This window comes from Pan paniscus, chromosome 19, assembly GCF_029289425.2.
Source record: "Pan paniscus chromosome 19, NHGRI_mPanPan1-v2.0_pri, whole genome shotgun sequence".
Taxonomy (NCBI): Eukaryota; Metazoa; Chordata; class Mammalia; order Primates; family Hominidae; genus Pan; species Pan paniscus.
Window position 1 is genome coordinate 72,328,121 of NC_073268.2, and position 20,946 is coordinate 72,349,066.

Here is a 20,946-nt window from a genome sequence, read left to right on the forward strand (position 1 = left end):
CTAAGATATTTTTCACCATTTCTTTCATTCTTTGAAAACGATTTCTTTGTCACCAAGCCTGTGTGGCACTTCCCCTGCCTCTCCTCTTGACCCTGCACTGTAATCTGGACACTCCTGGAGCCAAGCCGTGGGAGAGGCAGCCATGCTCAGTCTCCCTGGATAAAGCCAGGGTTCCCTTGGCAACGGGACCGTGTGGACATTCGCAAAGGGGTTTCCCTCCACCCCCCAGGTCCTCTTTCAACTCGAGAGCTCAGTCCCGTGTCTCTCATGGAGGCGTCTCTAACCAGGGTAGGAAAACAATAGTTCTAAATATCGGTAATTGGTGTTTGGAGGCCATTGTTTTGCATTCAACAGGCAGGAAAATGTGAGTTGAGTGGGCGAGTGAATTCGGGCGTTAGCTGGTGAGCATCCATGGTCAGGCAGAGGGAAAGCTGGTTTCATTTCTGTAAACAGGCAAATGTTGATCTGAAGTAGTTTGGGTCTGTAATGTGTGTCTTTGTCTTTTGGGAGGTGGGAGAATGGGGAGATGAAAGGAGAGAGGCTTCTAGAGACAAGTTTTTACTTTATGGTCTGTTTTCTCTTTTATCCTTATCATTTTATTTATATAAAGCAAGGAAACCAGGGATTACTTGTCTCCATGTTAATGCCAACTCTTGCTCATGATTTCTGACTGTTCACGCGCTCTCACTGTCTCCCACATGGATTCTCTCCTTCTCTCTCTCTCACTTTTTATGGACTTTATTGTCATGATGGTGGAGAAGTAAAATTTTTTCTAAAGTTGGAAGTGGATTTTTTTTTTTGTAAGAGGTCATCTCTGAAGAGCTGAGCCAGGGCTAGGCAGGACAGAACTGATTGACACATACTAACCCTGTGGGTTGTGTCGGTGGTATCGGAATCCCTGTTACTGACCCAGATTGGTCCAGAAGACCTCAAATGTGCCTTTGGTTGATGGAGGAAATGCCTGTTATTGACTTGGTTAATACTAATCACAGGTTTCTACAATAATTCAGAAGGTTATTATTGAAGTCCTGGCTGAGGTCCTGGTAGGGGATACTAATAGGAGGAACTTATTCAGCTACTTCACTTCCCCTCAGGAGTTCAGAGTAGGTGAGGACCTTACCAAAAAGCTTTTCAGGAATGAACCTGAAGCTTAAGACCTTTGAAAAAACCAGAGATAAGTGCAAGTAAGGCATGAAAGGAGGAGGCCAGAGCACCGTTCAGTTTTCCTTTCCTTTTCTCTCTTTTCCTTCCTTTCTTTCTTTTTCCTTCCTTCCTTATAAAATCACATCCAGAGTGAGGCCTAAGCATAACTGCTTATGGAACCTCTGAGAAGGTATCTTGAAGTACTCGCTGAGTTTAAACTGGCTACTGCATTAACCTATTAACCAATATGCCAACACCAAAAAAAAAAAAAAATTATTCCTTTTACTATGTATTCAAACTTTCAGTAAACCCTTTGGGGACAGGAACTATACAGTTTTCAATATTTTGCCCCTGATTCTAACCAGTTAGGGGCCAGGTACATTTGGGGGGCTCCATTCATGGTTGTAGAATTGAATTGAATGAACAGTGTGGGGTATGATTACCATTTGTTCCATGAAGTGTAGAGCTAGGACTAGTCTTGTGGTCAGAAGACTTAGGCTCTAGGCTCAGGTCTGACACTAATTAGTGGCAGAACTTCGACCATACTATTTCAGTTCTCTAACACTCCGTTTCTTCATCCATGAAGTGACAGAGTTTAAACGAGAACAGTGTTTTCCCAACAAAAGTAGTTATCTAAAGCCTTCATGCACCCCTCAACCCTGGGGGATAGGAGGGTTTGGGAGAGGGAGGCCCGCCTGGTCAAGAACAGCTGCTGCAAAAAGGAACATGGCAGACAGAGGAGGAAGTAGAGCAAGAAGTGGCTCAGAGACTGGAAGCTGGAAAATGCTGGACCTTAGAGGACTCCTCAGGTCCCTTGTAACTCTGACATTTATTCAGAGTCATGAGACTAATCTCTCCCAGTTTTGTGTCACCTCTCCTGTATTAGGTACTTTTGAAGATGACACAAAGCAGTACTGTCATTTGTTCTGATACAGGCAAGCAAACTACCTTTCTTCCATGAGACAAGGCTTCTCACTGCTGAGAGGTCTGAATCTCTGCCCTTGGAATGTGCCAAGCAGCTGGTCCTAAGCCAGCCACGCTCTGTCTCTTCATTCCAATATAGTCTTTCATTTATTCGACAATCAACAGGTAATTATTGAAAGCCAAGAACTTTCCTTTTTTCTGGATAGCGTGGTCAGGAAGGTTCTCTTTGAGGAGGTGACAGTTAAGCTGAGGCACCAATTAAGTGAAGGAATAAGCTGTGCTTACAGTGGGAGAATAGCACTGGCTTGAGTCTGAGGACCCCCGTAAGTATGAGGCTCTTGATTTGGGGAGTCAGCTTGGCATGTCTTAAGGCAAAGCAAGGTGCCTGGGGCAGAAACAGAGTGAAGCAGAGAGGAGAGGTCAGAAGGTTGGAGTGAGATGACACAGATCACAGGGGCCTTGTAGGTCATGATAGGGACCAATGGGAAGCCATTGGATAAATTTTTACATAGAAATAATTATATCTGATCACTCCGGCAAATGCGCAGAGAATAGTGTTCTATAGATGATATCTGCAAAGTGGTTGGTTAGAGTGAAGGGCTTGGAAACTAAGCAGCCTACGTGGGAAGTCACATGGTGTCTGGGAAACTTGGATGTGGTTGGATAGGCCTGGATTTGAATCCTGATCTTGAGGCTGACCTATTGTGTAATTTGGGCAAGTTATTTAACTTCCCTCTTCTCCATTTCCTCATCTCTCTCTCTCTCTTTTTTTTTTTTTTTTTTTTTTTTTTTCCTTGAGATAGAGTCTCACTCTGTCACCCAGGCTGGAGTGCAGTGGTGCAATCTTGGCTCACTACAACCTCCACCTCCAGAGTTCAAGCAATTCTCATGCCTCAACCTCTCGAGTAGTTGGGACTACAGGCATGCACCAACACTCCAGGCTAATTTTTTTATTGTTGTATTTTTAGTAGAGACAGGGTTTCACTATGTTGGCCAGACTTGTCTCAAACTCCTGGCCTCAAGTGGTCCACCTACCTTGGCTTCCTAAAGTGCTGGGATTGCAGGTGTGAGCCACCATTCCCAGCCTGTTTCCTCACCTCTTAAAGAGGGACCACATTATCTACCTCAATGAGTTGTGAAGATGAAAGCAGAGAGATTACATATGTTATCTCAAAGCAGCTGCTTAAAATGATAGTGTTATTGTCCAAACTAATCCCATGACCTTTGCACTATGGGCCACAGATGAGCAAGACAACTGGAAACGTAAGATGCATGGTGGGTTTCATATATTATCCTCTTTATACCTTGCTCCCTTTGGGAACGTGGGAGGTGGAAAAGGAAGGAGTAAGGTGACTTGTGCCAAGTCTTGCAGCTGGTTAAGTTCAGGGCTGTGTCTAGGGGCCAGGTTCTTTGTTCCTGCCTCATGTTCTTTCTTTTACGCTTAGAGTTAGCAAACTACAGCCCCACAGGGCAATCCTAGCTTGCCCTCTGTTTTTATAAATAATGTTTTATTTGAACACAGCCATGCTCACTCATTTATATACTATCTGTGGCTGCTTTCACACCAGGGCAGCAGAGTTGAGTAGTTACAACAAAGACAGTATAGCCCCAAAAAGCCAAAATATTTACTTGCCAGAACTTTACAGAAAAAGTTTGCCAGCCCCCCATCTACACCATTCTTCTCCCTTAATTGGCATGGCTTTATTGTATTTAGCTTAGATATTACCAAATAGGAAAGGCTGGCCTCTCTAGGTCTCCAAAACAGTGGGATTCAGAGGTTCTTTTGAGGAGAGCACTGTCCTGGTAGAATATTGCAGTGAGAGATCTCAGGCCACTGGGAGCCAGCAGAAACACACTGGTCACCTGGCAGGGGACAGCAAAGGGAGAGGATGGGGACTCTGGGCATGGTACCTGGGTAGAGAAGAAGGGAATCCCAAATACTTGCTCTTAACTATTTCAGACCCCAGAGACAGCTATCTAAAACAGGTGAGGAGGAATGTAGAGGGCTCAGGAAATGAGCAATGCAGCAGCTTTATCTGACGACCACAACTTGAATGTGCACTGCTGAGTGGGTCTCTCTGGGACACACCTATCAGGGATTAGCTGGACCTCAGGGCTGCTCATCACTTTATACCCTCGGATGACCATCATTAGCACACTGGGAAACAATGCTTGCTTATTCCCAGAGACCACAGTTCAAATGCAAATGGGTCTTCCTGGCGACTCCTCCTTCCTCTCTCGAGACTTTAGGAGTATGTGTGGACTATGGCGTCTTACCAGGGACTATTTCCCTGCCTGGCACTCAAGAAGCTCACAGCTTGGCTTCAGGTGTTTGGATTTCCAAGTTCCCACTGAGGCATTTAAATAGGCTCTCCTACGTGGACTCCACTTCCTTTAAACCTACTGATGCATTCGGTCTTGACAAGTGATTACTTACCTACCTCAAGGTTTTAATCTAGTGCTTGAGGGTACATTTGTAGGTGTAAATCTATAGGTCAGAAAGCAGTGGAGGCTTCACTTGATTGGATACATGGAATCCGAACTTTAGCTTTACCGGTACCTGTTCCTCTCCACTCCCGTTTTCAGGCTTATTGCCTTAAGCAGTGGAAACTAGGTTACACAGTTCTTCAACTCCAGGTAATATAAATATAGTGCCATGTATTTCTTGGCACTCATAACTTTCCAGCCAGCCTACATGCAGAACACCCCAGCTTTCAGGAATGCTAAATAATCCGCCAGATGCATCTGCCATGGTGTTTCAGGCTCAGTAGGCTCCTCCCACTGATCCAATGAACAGATGTGCTAATTTTTCACTTGCTGGGAATGCTTCAGCCATTTGAACACCATGAACTCGGGGTTGGATCAGTCACCCAGTGCCCTAACACTCAAGCTAATTCACAGGCTGAGCAACTCCCCTCACATACACCCCAATGGTTATCTTGCCTAATTCCTAGAAGTTGGTCAGTAACTGAGTTCAAGTGGCATGACAATCCAGTTCCAACATGGGCTCATCCTCCCAACCCAAGACCTTTTTTAAAAAAAGGGAAGAAGAAAAGCAATCTTAGCCTCCACAATGATTCCCTTCCATTTGCCTTCTTCCATCCTGGTGCTTAGATGAGGTTACGGCCCTAGCAGAAATGAAATGAAATGAAACTATAAGAAAAAGTCAGCAAATCTAAAACACTGCTGCCTGTTATCAGTGCTAGCAGCCTTCATTAAGCCACTGGGGGCTTGGACAAAGCAAGTGGAGCTAGAACAGCCTCTACTTTCTTGGAATGTACCATCAAAATAAGAAACTGCTGAAATGAATTGAGCAAGCAGATTCAAGGGGGTAAAGACAGACAACAACACAGCATGTGGGGAGGGAGGGAATGTTATAGAGGAGCCTATGCTGAAAATAAATGATTTTTTTATAAGTGTGGTTAACTTTACTGAGGCTAAAATTGCTAAACACCGCATGTATTTTCCCCCCTAAAATAAAAGCTTTGGGGAATTTTGATCTGCCTCACATGAAAAGCTACAGAAAAGGAAGGTATGTGTGAAAGCTTTTCAAATTATTACCATATTTCAAGTAGGATAATTATCAGGAATACTTGATGCCATCAGAAGTAAACTAATATAGAATTGCTTTATTTACAGCAATTTAGTCATTTGTGTTGCCCCATTAACAAGATTCCCTAGCATTCTTATTGATACAAAATATTTACCACCGTCTAGGAATGGTCTAGGCCAAAAAAAAAAAAAAAAAAAAAAAAAGCAGAAGAAGAAGAAAGAAGAAGAGGAAGAGGAGGAGGAGGAAGAAGAAGTAGAAGAAGAGGAAGAAATGGGCCAATTTTGTTGAATTCTGTCTAGTGTGAAAACTTCAGCTGTCTCCTGAATGAAAGTCATCATTCTGCATTTAATCAATATCCAGAAAATGATATTCCATGTGAAGTGTGGCATTTTGTTTTGTGTTTACTTGGGATTGGAACCAGCTGATTGACTGAACAGGCTACAGTGCTGCCCTTATGAATCAGCACTTGAGTCTGTAATGACCTAATTTCATAATTTAGAATTGAACATCTATCACAGCCTCTGCCCTGTCTCTAATTTGCCTTTTATTTCAGCATATCACAGTTAGCCTGAGCAGATAGTACTTCTGTGAGTTCTGAACATTTCTTCAGCAACTCTGAAATAAATATGAGATTGATAGCATTATCTTTGTCCAACCAGCATATATTTCCCCAGATATAATTTTGTTCCCATTTTATAAGATGTTGACAAGTAATAACTGCTAAGTGTTTTTATGCAATGTGATTAAAGCTAGTAGTACCTGACAGTGTCCATTGGAGACACACTCTAACCTCTACCCTCCCCCTTTCCAAGACACACGTATTAATAACTCTTTAGCACCAGTAGTTACTGTTTTTCTTGAACATCGTCAGTCTTGCAGTCTGATTAAATGCTTTTGCATTTGAGATTCGGGTTGTATTTTTGTTTGTTGGACAGAAAGATGGAGGGGCAGAGAGAAATGGGGCACTGTCAGCTTTCCTGCATGTTGTTAGAGCAGGGATAGTAATGGAAATACCATTTTAAAATTATAGGATATAACCAAGGGGGCCAGGGCGGGGCAGGGGATAGGAGTAATTAGAGGATTTGACCAGGGTTGGGGGCAGGGCAGGAGGGCAGGGCAGAGAGATGGGAGGGGTGGGCCATCTGGTGTTAATCTCCTGCTGTGTGTTTGCAGGGCAAAATAGTCAGGGTACTTTGTCAAGGTACAGTCTGCTTTTGCAGACACAGATGGAGCAAAAGGGAGATTAATACATGTGGTTCTAACCACCTTTCATATCTTTACAGCTAAACATTATTTATAGAAATCAATTAGTCCTCTGTCTCTGCAATTTTATTATGAGGCTCTGTCCAAGTTTCTGGCAAGCTCTTTAAGAGGATGATTGATGGTAAACTTTCAGAATGAATAAAAAATGAACCCTCCCCTAGGAATTGGTGTAGTGGAGAGAAAGGTAAATGATAAAAATTACAAACTCTGCAAGTTTCTAGGAAAGTAATGTAGGATCAGTGTGGTCCTTGTTACACAGTTTTTCCTTATAGCTAACTTTCTTTTCTCTTTCTCTTCCTTTCTTTCTTTTTTCTTTTTTCTTTCTTTTTCTTTATTTTCCACTACATTCAGCGGTCTGTTTGCTATGGAAACTTTAGGAGAGCTTGATGCCTACAACTGAACTTGTGGGAAAGTAAAGGTTTATTCATTTGCCAAGCTAGTAAATGCCACTTTGATTACTGATGCTCATAAGAGATAAAGAGTTCCAGGAAAAAAATGGAACAGAGCTCTCATGTTTTGTCTTATGGAAACTTTTATAAGAGATGGGAGCTGCCGATTGCTTCCATTAAATTAGTCTAGGAGCCAAGTAATGATAAGTATGAAATCCCATTGTAATGAATCCCGTGGAAGATGCCTATTGATTTATTCTGAAATTCCAGTCTTGGTAGAGACTGCTGCCAAAGCTCACACCCTCCAGGCTCAGAAATAAAACAGTAATGATACCTTAGAGGTGAAGAAGGAATGATCAAATAAATCAAAGTTCTAAACCCAGGAGAAGACAAGAGACAGTGGCACATAGTGCACAGGTTCTAATGCTATTGAACCTTGGGGTGTGAAGTTGTTCTGTTTTGATAACTATTTCGAAAAAACCAGAGGGCTCTTTTGGCCTCTAATACTTGAGATGGTGGTGATGCCAAAGGTCAAATAGAATTAGAGGAGATTTGTATGCCACTTTAAGAACTATAAAGGTTGCTGGAGAGTTTCCTAGTCTCATTCAACCTCGGTTTTCTCCTCTGTAAAATAAAGATTGTAATAGTATCGACCTCAGAGTTTTGCTGTAAGGATTAAATGAGATTATGCATTAAATTGCTTAGCATAGTATAAATACAGCAAATTCTATCGTGGTAGTATCATTAGGGTTAACAGGATTCAGAATAACTTTTCTCATTGTCTTAAGGTTTGGCATTTACTATAGAACTTGTTCTTGTTTACTAATTGAGAAATGTACCTGAAGGGGTCCTAGTAACTGCGTTCAGGGAAGATAATCATTATTTCCATTTCGTATCCCACTCTGTATTACTTTGATATGAAACTCGTACACAGTAGGTACTCAATAAATACTTCCTGATTTAAAAATTCTAGGTTTAAATGAAATTTGCTTGAGCTGCTGATACAAACTTATACAGGCTGTATATAATGCAATTTGTTGATATATGAAATAACTAATTTCTAAATTTCCATAATTCCCCACATTACTCAGAACATCTTTTTGTTTGATGAAATCAGCTAACATAATGTGTGACACATATTTGCTTAATAAACATTTATTGAATGATGAATTATTGCATAAACCCTATAGAGGATTAAAAGAGACCTAGACAAGGAAAAGATTTTAAATTAAAAAAATTAACTTTTCTCTTAGATTTCAGTAAAAAAAAAAATTCATGAATTGAATTAGAAATATAATTGCTTGCAAGCTATAGAAAATGTGTCTTCCTAACTTAAAAGAAAATAATTTGTAGGAGATTTGGGACAGTTCTCAGGGTCTATGGGAATGCTGGACAACCATGCTTGCCAAAATGCAGGATGCAGGCGGCAACACAGATGTGAGAGCAGAAACTTTACCAGCTTCACTGATCAGTACCATGAGTAAGTTTCTGTTGTTATTTTCATCCTAGTTCCACTTCAAAGTCAAAGTCCCAGAAAAGAGTCTGATTGGCCTAGCTTGGGTCACATGTCCACCCCACCCCCAAGTGTAGTCAGGGCAGGGGGTCTTATTTAGTGTCTCACCAAGAATACATAAAACTAAGGAAAGGTAGTTCTCCCCTACCTAAAAGAAGTCAGGATTCTGTAACCAAATTTAAAATATCCACATTATAAACTTAATAATATCTATACATAATAAGTATGCATCTATGTTTATTTGCTTAGGGCCGCCTCACAAACTACCATAGACTGAGTGGCTTCAGCAACCGAAATTTATTGTCTCTCAGTTCTGGAGGCTGGAAGCCCAAGATCAAGGTGTCAAGAGGGTTGGTTTCTTCTGAGGACTATGAGGGAAGGGTCTGTTTTAAGCTTTTCTTCTGGCTTATAGATGGCCATCCTGTCGTTGGGTCTTCGTGTGGTCCTTCTTCCATACATATCTGTCCACATTTCCTCTTGTTATAAGGACACAGTCATATTGGAGTAGAGTCCACTTTAATGACTTTGTTTTTTAACTTAAGTACTTCTTTAAAGACCCTATCTCCAAATAGAATTATATTCTGAAGTACTGGGGTGTGGAAATTCAACATATGGATTTGGGTGAGGGAACAAAATTTAGGCTGTAACTGCATGTTGTAAACACAAATGAGTGGAAATATCAATTAGCAAACACCTATTTTATCTATAACACTTTTAGTGAAAATGGAGTAATCAGCCAGGCGCAGTGACTCACGCCTGTAATCCCAGCACTCTGGGAGACTGAGGCGGGTGGATCACCTGAGGTCAGGAGTTTGAGACCAGCCTAGCCAATATGGTGAAACCCTGTCTCTACTAAAGTACACAAATTAGCCAGGCATGCTGGCAGGCGCCTGTAATCCCAGCTACTTACGAAGCTGAGGCAGGAGAAGAGCTTGAACCCTGGAGGCAGAGGTTGCAGTGAGCCGAGATCGCGCCACTGCACTCCAGCCTGGGTGACGAGAGTGAGACTCCATCTCAAAAAAAAAAAGAAAAAAAGAGAAAAAAAAGAGTAATCACTTAGTAAAGTCTACAGAGTTATTTAACATTCCACACTTGCTGGTTGAGCTCATCAGAACAGAGATAAACAGGTTTTTCTCCCCCAACCCGTTCTTTCTCTTTTAAACCCATACTTGAACCTTAAGAAATGAAAGTTGGTAAAACCCTTTCTAACCGAGGTGCCAGTTTTGCCTATAACATTGTTCACAGAGATTTTTCTAAGAGCAGAGCCAAGCAGAAATGACTCATTATTACCTCCACTACGCATACAGATTTTCATTTGGACACTAGCCACTGTTTAAACTTGACACTGTCCAGCCTCGAGCAATACATGAAGCAAGTAATAGTCATGTAGCGGTGCAGAAAGCCCTGGCTGGCTCCTGGGCTATCTAGCTTGCTTCCTAAAACTTCCAGCTCCGCTGGTTTATAATTCTGTGATTCACATTTTCTCAGCACACATACCTGTGGGCTTCCTCCATGACCCATGCCGACTTTCATACTTCCATACCTATGTTTCCTTGGAAAGATGTGCCCTTGGCAACAGATTTCTACTGACCAAGAAACTGAGAGGTAGCTTACTCCTGAAAGTTTAGAGGTAGTTTATGCTGTTGACATCTTTGTAGGGGGAAAAGTAGCACAGCAGAGGCCTGCCCATCAATGGGAACTCATCCATTTAGCTCTACCTAATAGTGTTTGACTTCTTTTTCCTTCCCTTCCAATGCCTGTGAATATTAATCCATCAGACTTAGAAGACAATCTGAACAAACACACAAGCTACATGACTGAAGGTGCCAACTCCCATCTATGAGGGAGAAAGCATCTAGACACGCAGAACAGTTTTGGTTTATTACTCTTTCCTCAGTGTAGGCATAATGTGATGTGTTTTGTGTGGTGTGTGTATTTTGGTGTTTGTACACATCATCATGGAATTTGGGTAAATCTGCATCAGCAATAGCAGGTGTGACTTTGGTGTAAAAAGTAATCCCCCATGTGAGTCAAACAGTAAAAATGTGGACCCCCAAGGCCTCTCATGATCTGTCTTCCATCCATATCTCCAGCCTTGTCTTTTATTCCCCTCAACTCTGGCCACATACTCCACTCACCTTGCTTTTCCACCCTTCTGTGCCTTTGGATCTGCTGCTCCCTTGGCCCAGAAAGACCTCCATTGCATTCCACCCTCCTCTACACCTAGATGACTTCTACTCATGTGTTACATTTCAGCCTAGATGCCAGATCCTCTGGGAATACTCTGCCCATCTCCCTACTCCTTGGTCTCAGTCAGATGCCCTTCCTCAACACGCCATAGTTCGCTGCCCATCTCTACTGGATCTGTTCTCATGTTGTACCCTAATTCATTGCTAGTTTGTCTGTTTCTATTGAGACTCTGTGCTGCTTGAGGGTGGGGACTGTCTATCTCACCTCTTATTCTCCAGCCTGTAGCACAGTAGCTGGCACAAATGTTTACTGGCTAGATCAATGATTGAATGAAGAAATGAATTAATTAAGTGAAAAAAAGATTTAGAGACACAGCTTTCTTAATATCAGCAATCTGGAAGTTCTGAAAGCCTCTTTATTTGAAAATAGCAAAGTCTTTTTAACACAGTCAAATGCCCCCAAGATTCCAAGTTGAAAATTGTCTGTGACCTGTAGATTATTCTTGGGGCCTCTCATCATAAATTTCAGCCAGTTTCTCAGGATAATGCATCAATTTGTTTCTCAATAGAAATCGGTTCTATCAGTTGAAAATACTTGATGGTGATAACTATTGCACAAGCCACACTGGAAAATAAAATCCAGTACAGACTGCCAAAATTATAACCTATGAAGAAGAAATGGTAATATACATAAAATGCTCATTGTTATGGTGTAGTGAAAAGTACACTGGATTTAGAGCCAAAAGGCATCAAACCTGGTCCCCATCATTTGCTAGTTAGGTGGCACTGGACAACTTAGTTAATGTTTCAGAGCCCACCTAATTTGCTTTTCATCCTGTAAAATAGGTTCACTCCAGTTGCCTTATGAACTTTAAGCTCTGTGTCAGTATCATGGAATGAAAATTGGTATTGCTTGAGTAACTGCTACGTGCCTTTCATTCTGTTAAATGTTTTAAAGTTGAGTAAATCCAAATGCAGATTCCTTTAAGGTCACATACGACCTGTTTCTTGCTATACCATCCTCTATCTAGCTCATGGCTTACCAATTACTTTTTTTTTAAGAAAATATTTCATAATCACCCGTCGAGTCAGTGTTCCATGCCATTATACTTGCTATTACATAGACTGCTATTCTATATTACACAAGACCACTATTAACTAGGCCACTCACTATTCTAAGGAGGATTTTATTTAAATGAGATAGGGTATGCTTTATGTCTCATTTCCTTGTCAAGTGAAGTAGATCTGCCAAAAGGATTCAAATAAATGTTGTCTAGGTAACATGTTCTACATACCCAAATTTTTCAGAGTTCTAGTGGAATTTATAAAATGTCTACACCAACAGTCAGCACCACACACCCTCTTGTTGCCTCTGAATCGGCCGCGTGGGATGCTTGGCGTCATATAGACCAAACATTCAGATGTTGGACTCATTTTTTTTTCAGTTTTCATATGGGTGTTTGGCACTCAGAGAAACAATCAACTTCAGCCTGGAATACAGGATCCAAGGATTGTTGAAACATGGGATTAGTCTGGGTTTTCTGGAGGAAAATGTTCTTTTCAACATCACTTTCCAGAACAGGGATCTGATTCTGTTTATGAACAACAGTGCCAGTGTTGTTACTAACAACAAGAATTGTTCCTCCTCTGCTGAAATCACACTCATCCATCCTTTTTACCTCTAGTGGCCCAATTAAGGTCCTAGTCCATGAGTCCTAATTCTCCTTGGGAATTTACCTAACCCTTCCCTGCCTCTGTTTTCCACATGTCAGTCTGCCTACCATACTCTCACCATCATTTCAATGCAATCTCCCTGCTGAAAAACTTGCAGAGCTTCCCTCTCACCTACCAATAGTTCAAATGCACTAGATCTTCCAAAATCTGGTGCCTAGTGTGAAGAAAAAATGCAAAAAAAAAGAAATCAGATGGTCTTTGTTCTAGTTCGTTATGCCACAATGTAACCATGTGACCTTGGAAGAGCTACTTTCCCTCTCTAGGTTGTAGTTACCTTTGAAGAGTTGCTTTTCCTCCCTAGATCTCAGTTTTCTTGAATGTGAAATGAATGAAGTGATTGGACAAGATCAGAGATGCCAGATGAATGACATTCAGGCACCACTACTTTCCTATAGTGTCCTTGGAATTCATCATTAATTGATCTTTGGCTTTTTCCCACTGAGCGCTAATAAGTTTCAAAATCATCCATGCCGTCACTTCCAACAGACCAGTTAACTTTTGAAATCAAAGCCCTTTACCTCCCTCGATGGGATGATCTCTGAGGTTGCTTCCTGCTCTAACATTCCACAACTCTACAGTCTCTTTCCATCTTAACCACCTACTATTTCTAACGTGAAGCCCATACTGCAGCCAACCGCATTTTGAACAGTTCCTCTAAATGCATTTTGAACATTTTAGGCCACTGGAATGGCCTAAAATGCTTTCAGTCACAGTTTTCAGTCAAAATCTGACCCACCCTACAAAGCTGAGGTGAGTTCCACTCTCCCTTGAAGCTGGACATGACCATGCCCTTGACTCCTGAATCCCCATAGTATTTTTTTGTTTAGTTATAACATTTATTGATGACAAACCCTATACCCCCTCTCTGAGCTTTTTGACTGCTGTATTGAATATTTGTGTAGCTTTCTTTGCCTTCCATTAGATTATAAACTCCTGAAATTTAAAATCAGACAACCTATGTTCAAAGTCCAGTTCTTCCCATTAGTTGTCATGAGGTAAATCACTGAATCTCTTTAATTATTGGATCAGCCATCACTATATACCCAGCCCCTAGTGCTATGCCTGGCCTAGCTTAGAAAATCAATAATGACTTGTTTAACAGAAGGAAGAAAGGAAGAAATGGAGATAAAGAGAGAAAGTTACTAAGATCTACCTCATGAGCTTAGTGTGGAAGTTAAATAAATATACATATACACATAAATATTATGTTAAACATGCTATATAAACATATATCATGTATACATATATGTTACATATATACATTCATATGTGTGTGCATAGATGTGTGTGTATGTATGTGTGTGTATGTATATATACATATATACATATATATACATATATACATATATACACACATATACATACATATATATATATATATGTAATTGAAAACCTTGGCTCAAATGTTGAAAATGTCTAAGTTACTATCAGTACTAATAATACAATAATAAGGGATAAAATACTTATTAAATTCCAATTGTATGCCAAGGACTTCACATAATTATGAAAGCTGGCATGGTGTGGTAAAGCAGTGCAAACTTTGGAGCCCAATTAAATCTGGGTTTGTAGCCCCACTTTTCTGCCTTAGATGACTTTGGGTGAGTTACCTGACTCCTGAATACCTTCATTGTGTATATTCAAATGTACTACACTATAGTTTAGTAGCAACTCCAAAATCTCAGTGGTTTAGCATGGCAAAAGTTTCTCACTTGTACTACATATCCATTGCAGGCAAGCAGGAAGCTCTGCACCGTGTAGTCACTCAGGGACCTAGGCTGATGGAGGCTTCACCACCTTACAACTATGTCATCTGGATCACGTGGAAACTTCCAGTGCTACAGCAGGGGAAGAGGGAGAGAGAGAGAGTGTAAAGGCTGTCACTTAAGCAATTAATGGCCAACACAGAAGTGACCTATGTCACTTTTAGTCATAGACCCAACCTCAGTGGGCCTGGAAAACACAGGCTTCCACATACTCAGAAAGAGAGGGGAACCAGATGTCAGTGACCACTAGAAATGTCTGATGAATAGGCAGGCGTGGTGGCTCACACCTGTAATGCCAGCACTTTGGGAGGCAAAGGCGGGCAGATCACTTGAGGCCAGGAATTTGAGACCAGCCTGACCAACATGGCGAAACCCCATCTCTACTAAAAATACAAAAATTAGCCAGGCATGGTGGTGCATGCCTGTAGTCCCAGCTACTCAGGAGGCTGAGGCACAATAATTGCTTGAACCCGTGAAACAGAGGTTGCAGTGAGAGGAGATCCTGCCAGCCTGGAAGACAGAGTGAGACTCTGTCACAAAAAAAAAAAAAAAAAAGGCTGATAAGGATAATAATGACTAGTGTGACTACTGTGTAGGACTCTTAGGAGAATGAAATATAATAACCTCATCAGGCAGATAGGACAGGACTTCAGCAACTGTTGGTGTTTTTCCTCCTTTTTTCCTAATGAATTGGGACAAGTTGTATATGTATTTATTATTCCTTTTTCATTTCAAACTCAAGTGTTTGCACATATTACTCAGTAAATATTCACTAAATAATTTAAATAAGAAATTTGCAATTGTTTTTCATAGGCTATTTTAAATTCACAGGAAATGTATTTTTGTGGTTATAATCAATTGCAAGACCAACTTACCATTTTGGATAATTGTCATATCTAGAATATCGATAGACATCGTAAGCTCTTAGCTTTGTTTTTTCTTGTTTAGTTTTGGTTTAGTTTGTTTGTTTTCACAAATGCTTTTAGAATTCACACAACTTATTGATAAGCCTATATTTCATTATTATTATGAGGCATCTTTTTAGCATGATGATGCTGGTTTCATACAGGTGCTAATGAATCCCAACATCACCCTAATTGGAACAGTTACTTTAGAGAGGTAGAGGCTATTTGGAAAGGGAGGTTGAGGAGTGAATGGATAAGTGGAGACAGTAGGCTTAGACCATTGCTTCTAGAATTTTGACTAGAGATCACTGCCTTTGCTGAGATGTGGTTTCAAAGGAGTCTTGTTTTGTTTTCATTTTAATATGGAGGGAACCGAGCCTGCTTGAATACTGTGAGGAATGATCCAGAAGGCAGGGGGAGTTTGGAGATGTAAGAGAAAGCGGGGAAAACAATGGTCTTTAGAGAGCATCAAAGAGGCATATCCAGAAATCATCTGAAGGCCTGGCCCTGGACCAGAGAAGGGGCATGTTCTCCTTTGAAGCTAAAGGAGAGGCGCAGAGGAAGTGTGCAGAGGCAGGGAGGTGTGTAGCCCTGGCAGGAAAAATTTAATTTCCATTAGAGAGCTTCTAATTCCGTTTAAAATTATTATCATTATTATTTTTTTTTTCAGAGACATCTCACTCAGTTGCCCAGGCTAGGGTGCAGTGGCACAATCATAGCTCACTATAACCCTGAACTCCTGGGCTCAAGCAATCCTCCTGCCTCAGCCTCCCAAGTAGCTGGGACTACAGGAACACCGCCACATCCAGCTAATTTTTTAATGTTTTATTGAGACAAAGTCTCATTATGTTGTCCAGGCTGGTTTCCAACTTTTGGCCTCAAGTGATCCTTCCACTTCAGCCTCCCAAAATGCTGGATTATAGGCATGAGCAATGAAGCCCAGCCTTCTAATATTTTTATGAAGTAGTACATCCACCAAGTGAGAAGGAAAGGGATGGAGGGTAGCAGGATGAGTTGGAGATTTAAGAAAGGCAGAAAAGTAAGATGGGCATTGATCAGAGTGGCAGAGCAGGCTTCCTAGAGATCCCAGGAGACAGCGCCAAGTCATCCTGAGGGCTCAGTGTAGAGACGTTAATAACACATCATGGCAAGCTGCCCTGCTACTCCTGTTCTGCCCTGTTGGCAGCCTCAGTGACAAACCCTAAAGGAGCTTGTGCTGGGGAGGCAGCAGGCAAGAGCAAGTCCCCTAAGGCTGCTCTTTGTAATCCTAATCAAGTGGGTACATTGACTTTGGTCAATCTGATGATCTATCCAGAAGCTTAGACTGCAGAGATTGGGTTAACAGACAGAGGCCCTGATCAGGTCGATCTGGTAAATCCACATGGATCGGTGGCAGCTGTGCTGAAGAAAAAAGACCTTGCAAGCCCCCATCCCAGGTCCTGAAAGTGTCCCTTGTTCTAAGACTGAGGGATTCATTCACCTTCTTTGCTCCATCTTGAAAAACGAATATGGAAGAATATTCAAAAAATGACCTTGGAGTCTAAGAAAATGATTAGTGAAGGCACCCATTCACTCAGTAAGTCAACATTTATTGAGCTCCTACTGTATTCCTCCTCCAGGAGGAAGAAGGAAGGCTCCCTGCCCCTTCAGGGATACCTGCCCAGAGAGTAAGATAGACACCTAAGCCAATAATTACCAATGCAAATACGGGAGTACGTATAAGAGCTATAAGAACTCAGAGAGGGAGCGACAGAGTCTGCAGGAGGCAGACAGGTTGCTGGAGCTAAGTGGATCATCAGGAAGTATCGGGATGTGTTTAATGCCAATCTTCATTAAATGTATTAAAATAACCTAACAGGCCGGGTGCAGTGGCTCATGCCTGTAATCCCAGCACCTTGGGAGGCCAAGGCGGGTGGATCATCTGAGGTCAGGGGTTCAAGACCAGCCTGGCCAACATGGTGAAACCCCATGTCTACTAAAAATACAAAAATTAGCCAGGCATGGTGGCGCATGCCCATAATCTCAGCTACTTGGGAGGCTGAGGCAGGAGAATCTCTTGAACCTGGGAGGCGGAGGTTGCAGTGAGCCAAAATCACACCACTGCACTCCACCCTGGGCTACAGGGTGAGACGCTGTCAAAAAAAAATATTTTTTATACACACACACACACACACACACACACACATATATATACACACACATATATATATATGTATAGTCCCCATATTTATATATCTAGTTACCTGCCCTTACTACCACCGCCATACACACATACATCCCTATTTTCTCAAGTTGATGTAAGTCTCTGGAATAAGAACAACTTTTAAACTTATCTTGGGGGAGCTGGAAGGAAATGGAGAGCAGGCATAGTAAAGCTTTCTCAGGACCAGGTGTGGCAGGGGCTGATCCTCAAGAAAGTTATTTGCAGGAGTTAGAAACTCAATGAGAGTCTGAAGGAAGCAGGGACCGGCACTGGTGGGGAAATGCATAATATGGGAAATGGCCTCAGGGCTTCACTAGGAACCCTCCATTTGAAGGTGGAAGTACCAGGAAGCATTATCTTATTTCCATCTCCCCAGGCCTTTTGTACTCACTCTCCCTTTTGAAGGAAGTGAGGGACTAGTGCTGGGGAGACCGGAGCCAGTGCTTTTGATTCATGGCAGGGAAGGAACAATGTACAGAGTGGAATCCTGTCTCCAGGATTAATTAGCCTAGTGGATGGGCCAGGAGCCTGTGTTTTTCCCTCTGACCTAAGCAGCACCTTCTATACCCCAGGAGGCTCTCTGCAAACCAACGGTCTATAGCAATGGTTATAACAGCAGTGTGATGAGCAGCCAAGGGCATTCCAGGAAGTTGTGTTGTTTATCCCCAAACTACCTCTCCATTTGTGTGAATGAGTGGCATGATTCATTTTCCATAAACAGTGTGGGTGAACAGAAGGGGAAAAAAATCCAAAGGCTGGGGACTGGCATTTCACTTTGTAGAAACTGCCAAGGAAAAGTTTTCTTCATTTTGGTATCCCTCTGAGAAGAGGCCAATTCTCTGAAACAAGAGGCTGTCCACAGCTGGGTCACATATACTCAGTCTGAGTCTTCACACAGACCCATTAAAACTGTCCAGGCACAGATGAGAAGATAGAAAACAGCAGGGAAACAAGTGATTGCAATGCAAACTCTACCCAGACATACCCTGAGGTCTTAAGGAAGAAACTCCTAGCTAGCAGGGCTAGCAAAAGAATCAAGGAAGGTCTCTGTCCTGGCTTTTCTATTTATCACCCTAACATTTAACCTCCTTGATCAAGATCTTCTAGAACTTAATCCCCAGCATCCTTTGGTATTTGCTGTTATCAGGAACAATAATAATAATAGCAAAAAAACAAAAACAACTCTGTGTTTAATTGCAGGTTTACCATGTTCTTGTTATATACATGAATGATTAATATAGTTTATTTTATACTTTCTGCTTTTCTGAAAGGTAAGTATTATTATCCTCACTTTATGAATGAGAAAAATTAATCTCAACGTGATAAATAACTCTTAGCCTCTGATGAGACAAAGCAGAACTTGATTTCAAATGCATGCCTGTCTAATTTGAAAGAATGCATCCTTTGGAAAGGCTGTGATGCCCTATTCCTTTTATTTGCCTTTTAACTTTAGGGAAAATGGTATGTCTACTCCTCTTTCCCTCAACAGCTCCTGTAGCTTTCTTATTCTGTATCCTTGATTGCAAGCAGCATCTTCTTCTCACTCTTTCACTTATCTGATTTTTAATTATCATATCAAGTGAAACACCAAGACATCAGGCTGGGAGGAACTGTATCCAGCAGATTCAGGACCAGGAAGCAGCAAGCAGGTGACAAGCTCAGTATGATACAAAAGGCAGGGCCATGAAAGCTGCCATGCTCAGTGCTAGGAGGTGGCAGTGAGAGCTCTTATTGGTCCCAAGAGCAGGACATGGGAGGTGCCAACTCAGAGTCTAGAGGCTGAGCCCAGGATTAAGAGCCAGGGGAGCTGCCAAGTAATTGGAGACAGGAGCATGGGGTGTATTTGCTGAAACAAGCTGTTTGGCTTGGAGAGTCGATGTGGGGCATCCAGGGAGTGCTGGAGTGGGAGCACTTTCTCAGCTGGCTCTTGTCCCACGCTGTCTTAAAGGCACTACCTGACAACTGATACTACCGGTCAGGCAAGGCCCATTTCAGGAAGTCCTCTGGAACCAGCCAGCAGACAGGGACACACTGATCCCTCCCTGGAGCACTTGTATCATCTGTTGTCGGCACTGCACACTTAGCTCTTAGCAAACGTCATGCTGTGTGGTTAGTTTTCAGTCCCCACCACTGTGATACAAGGTCCTAGAGGGCAGGCTGAGAGCAAGAATGCCAATTACACTTGTGAGTTGGCTTTCTCCATCCATTCCCTGGGCCTCTATCTGACCCTAAGTAAAATTTGTGAAAGTGGATTTTTTTTTTCTTCATTATGTATTTTTTCTTTTTTTTTTTTTTTTAATTATACTTTAAGTTTTAGGGTACATGTGCACATTGTGCGGGTTAGTTACATATGTATACATGTGCCATGCTGGTGCGCTGCACCCACTAACTCATCATCTAGCATTAGGTATATCTCCCAATGCTATCCCTCCCCCCTCCCCCCTCCCCACCACAGTCCCCAGAGTGTGATATTCCCCTTCCTGTGTCCATGTGATCTCATTGTTCAATTCCCACCTATGAGTGAGAATATGCGGTGTTTGGTTTTTTGTTCTTGCGATAGTTTACTGAGAATGAAAGTGGATTTTATCAACTAGCTCCAATAATTGTAGTTTTAGAATGATGTCCTCAAATGTCAGCTTGCCTGTGGATCTCTCTGTGTGCCTGTCCACTGCTAGCTCCTGGCTCCCCTCTCTGGTCACTCCTCATCACTCTTGGGCTCTGCCACTTTGCCACCTGGCGGTTGTCCACACACTCCTGCCTTCACCCTTTGCCTTCTGTTCCCCCTGCATAGAATGTATTTCCCCAGACATGGGTATGGCTTCTTTCACCACCATATTCAAGTATGTGCTTAAGTATCACCTTGTCAGTGAGGCTTTCCCTAACCTTCCTACCACCCTGGTTTATACTGCATAGACACCTGTGCTTCCTACGCCTTTGTATTTCCCCATAGAACTCAGCATGCGTCACCTTGCCATATACTTCACTCTCTCTCCCACAAGAATAGAAATTATAGGAGAAGAAGGATTTTTGGCTCTTTTTTTTTTTATGGTCCCACCCCAGCCTTCCAAGTAGCTGAGACTAAAAATGCACACTACCATGCCCAGCTATTTTTTATTTTCTTTTTTTGTAGCAACAGGTTCTCCCTATGTTGCCCAGGCTGGTTGTGAACTTCTGGCCTCAAGCGTTCCTCCCACCTTAGCCTACCAAAACACTGGGATTCCAGGTGTAAGTCACCACATGCAGCCAGATTTTTGTCCTTTTAACTTACTACTGTACTGTCTCTCCAACTCCTAGAACAGTGCCTGGCACAGAGAAGATACTCTATAAATATTTGGTGAACGAATGAGTAAGTATCAGCTGGGAAATG

General features: G+C 42.0%; 1 protein-coding gene across 1 annotated transcript in view; it reads left to right on the top strand.

The window, feature by feature from the left end:
- Positions 1-145: 145 nt before the first annotated feature.
- Positions 146-20,946, top strand: part of ANKFN1 (ankyrin repeat and fibronectin type III domain containing 1) — a 359,995-nt gene continuing 339,194 nt past the window's right edge. Inside the window, exon 1 of the mRNA XM_003817411.4 lies at positions 146-288. Within this exon, the coding sequence (XP_003817459.3) occupies positions 268-288 (21 nt within the window). The 5' untranslated portion in view covers positions 146-267. The remainder of the gene's footprint in view (positions 289-20,946) is intronic.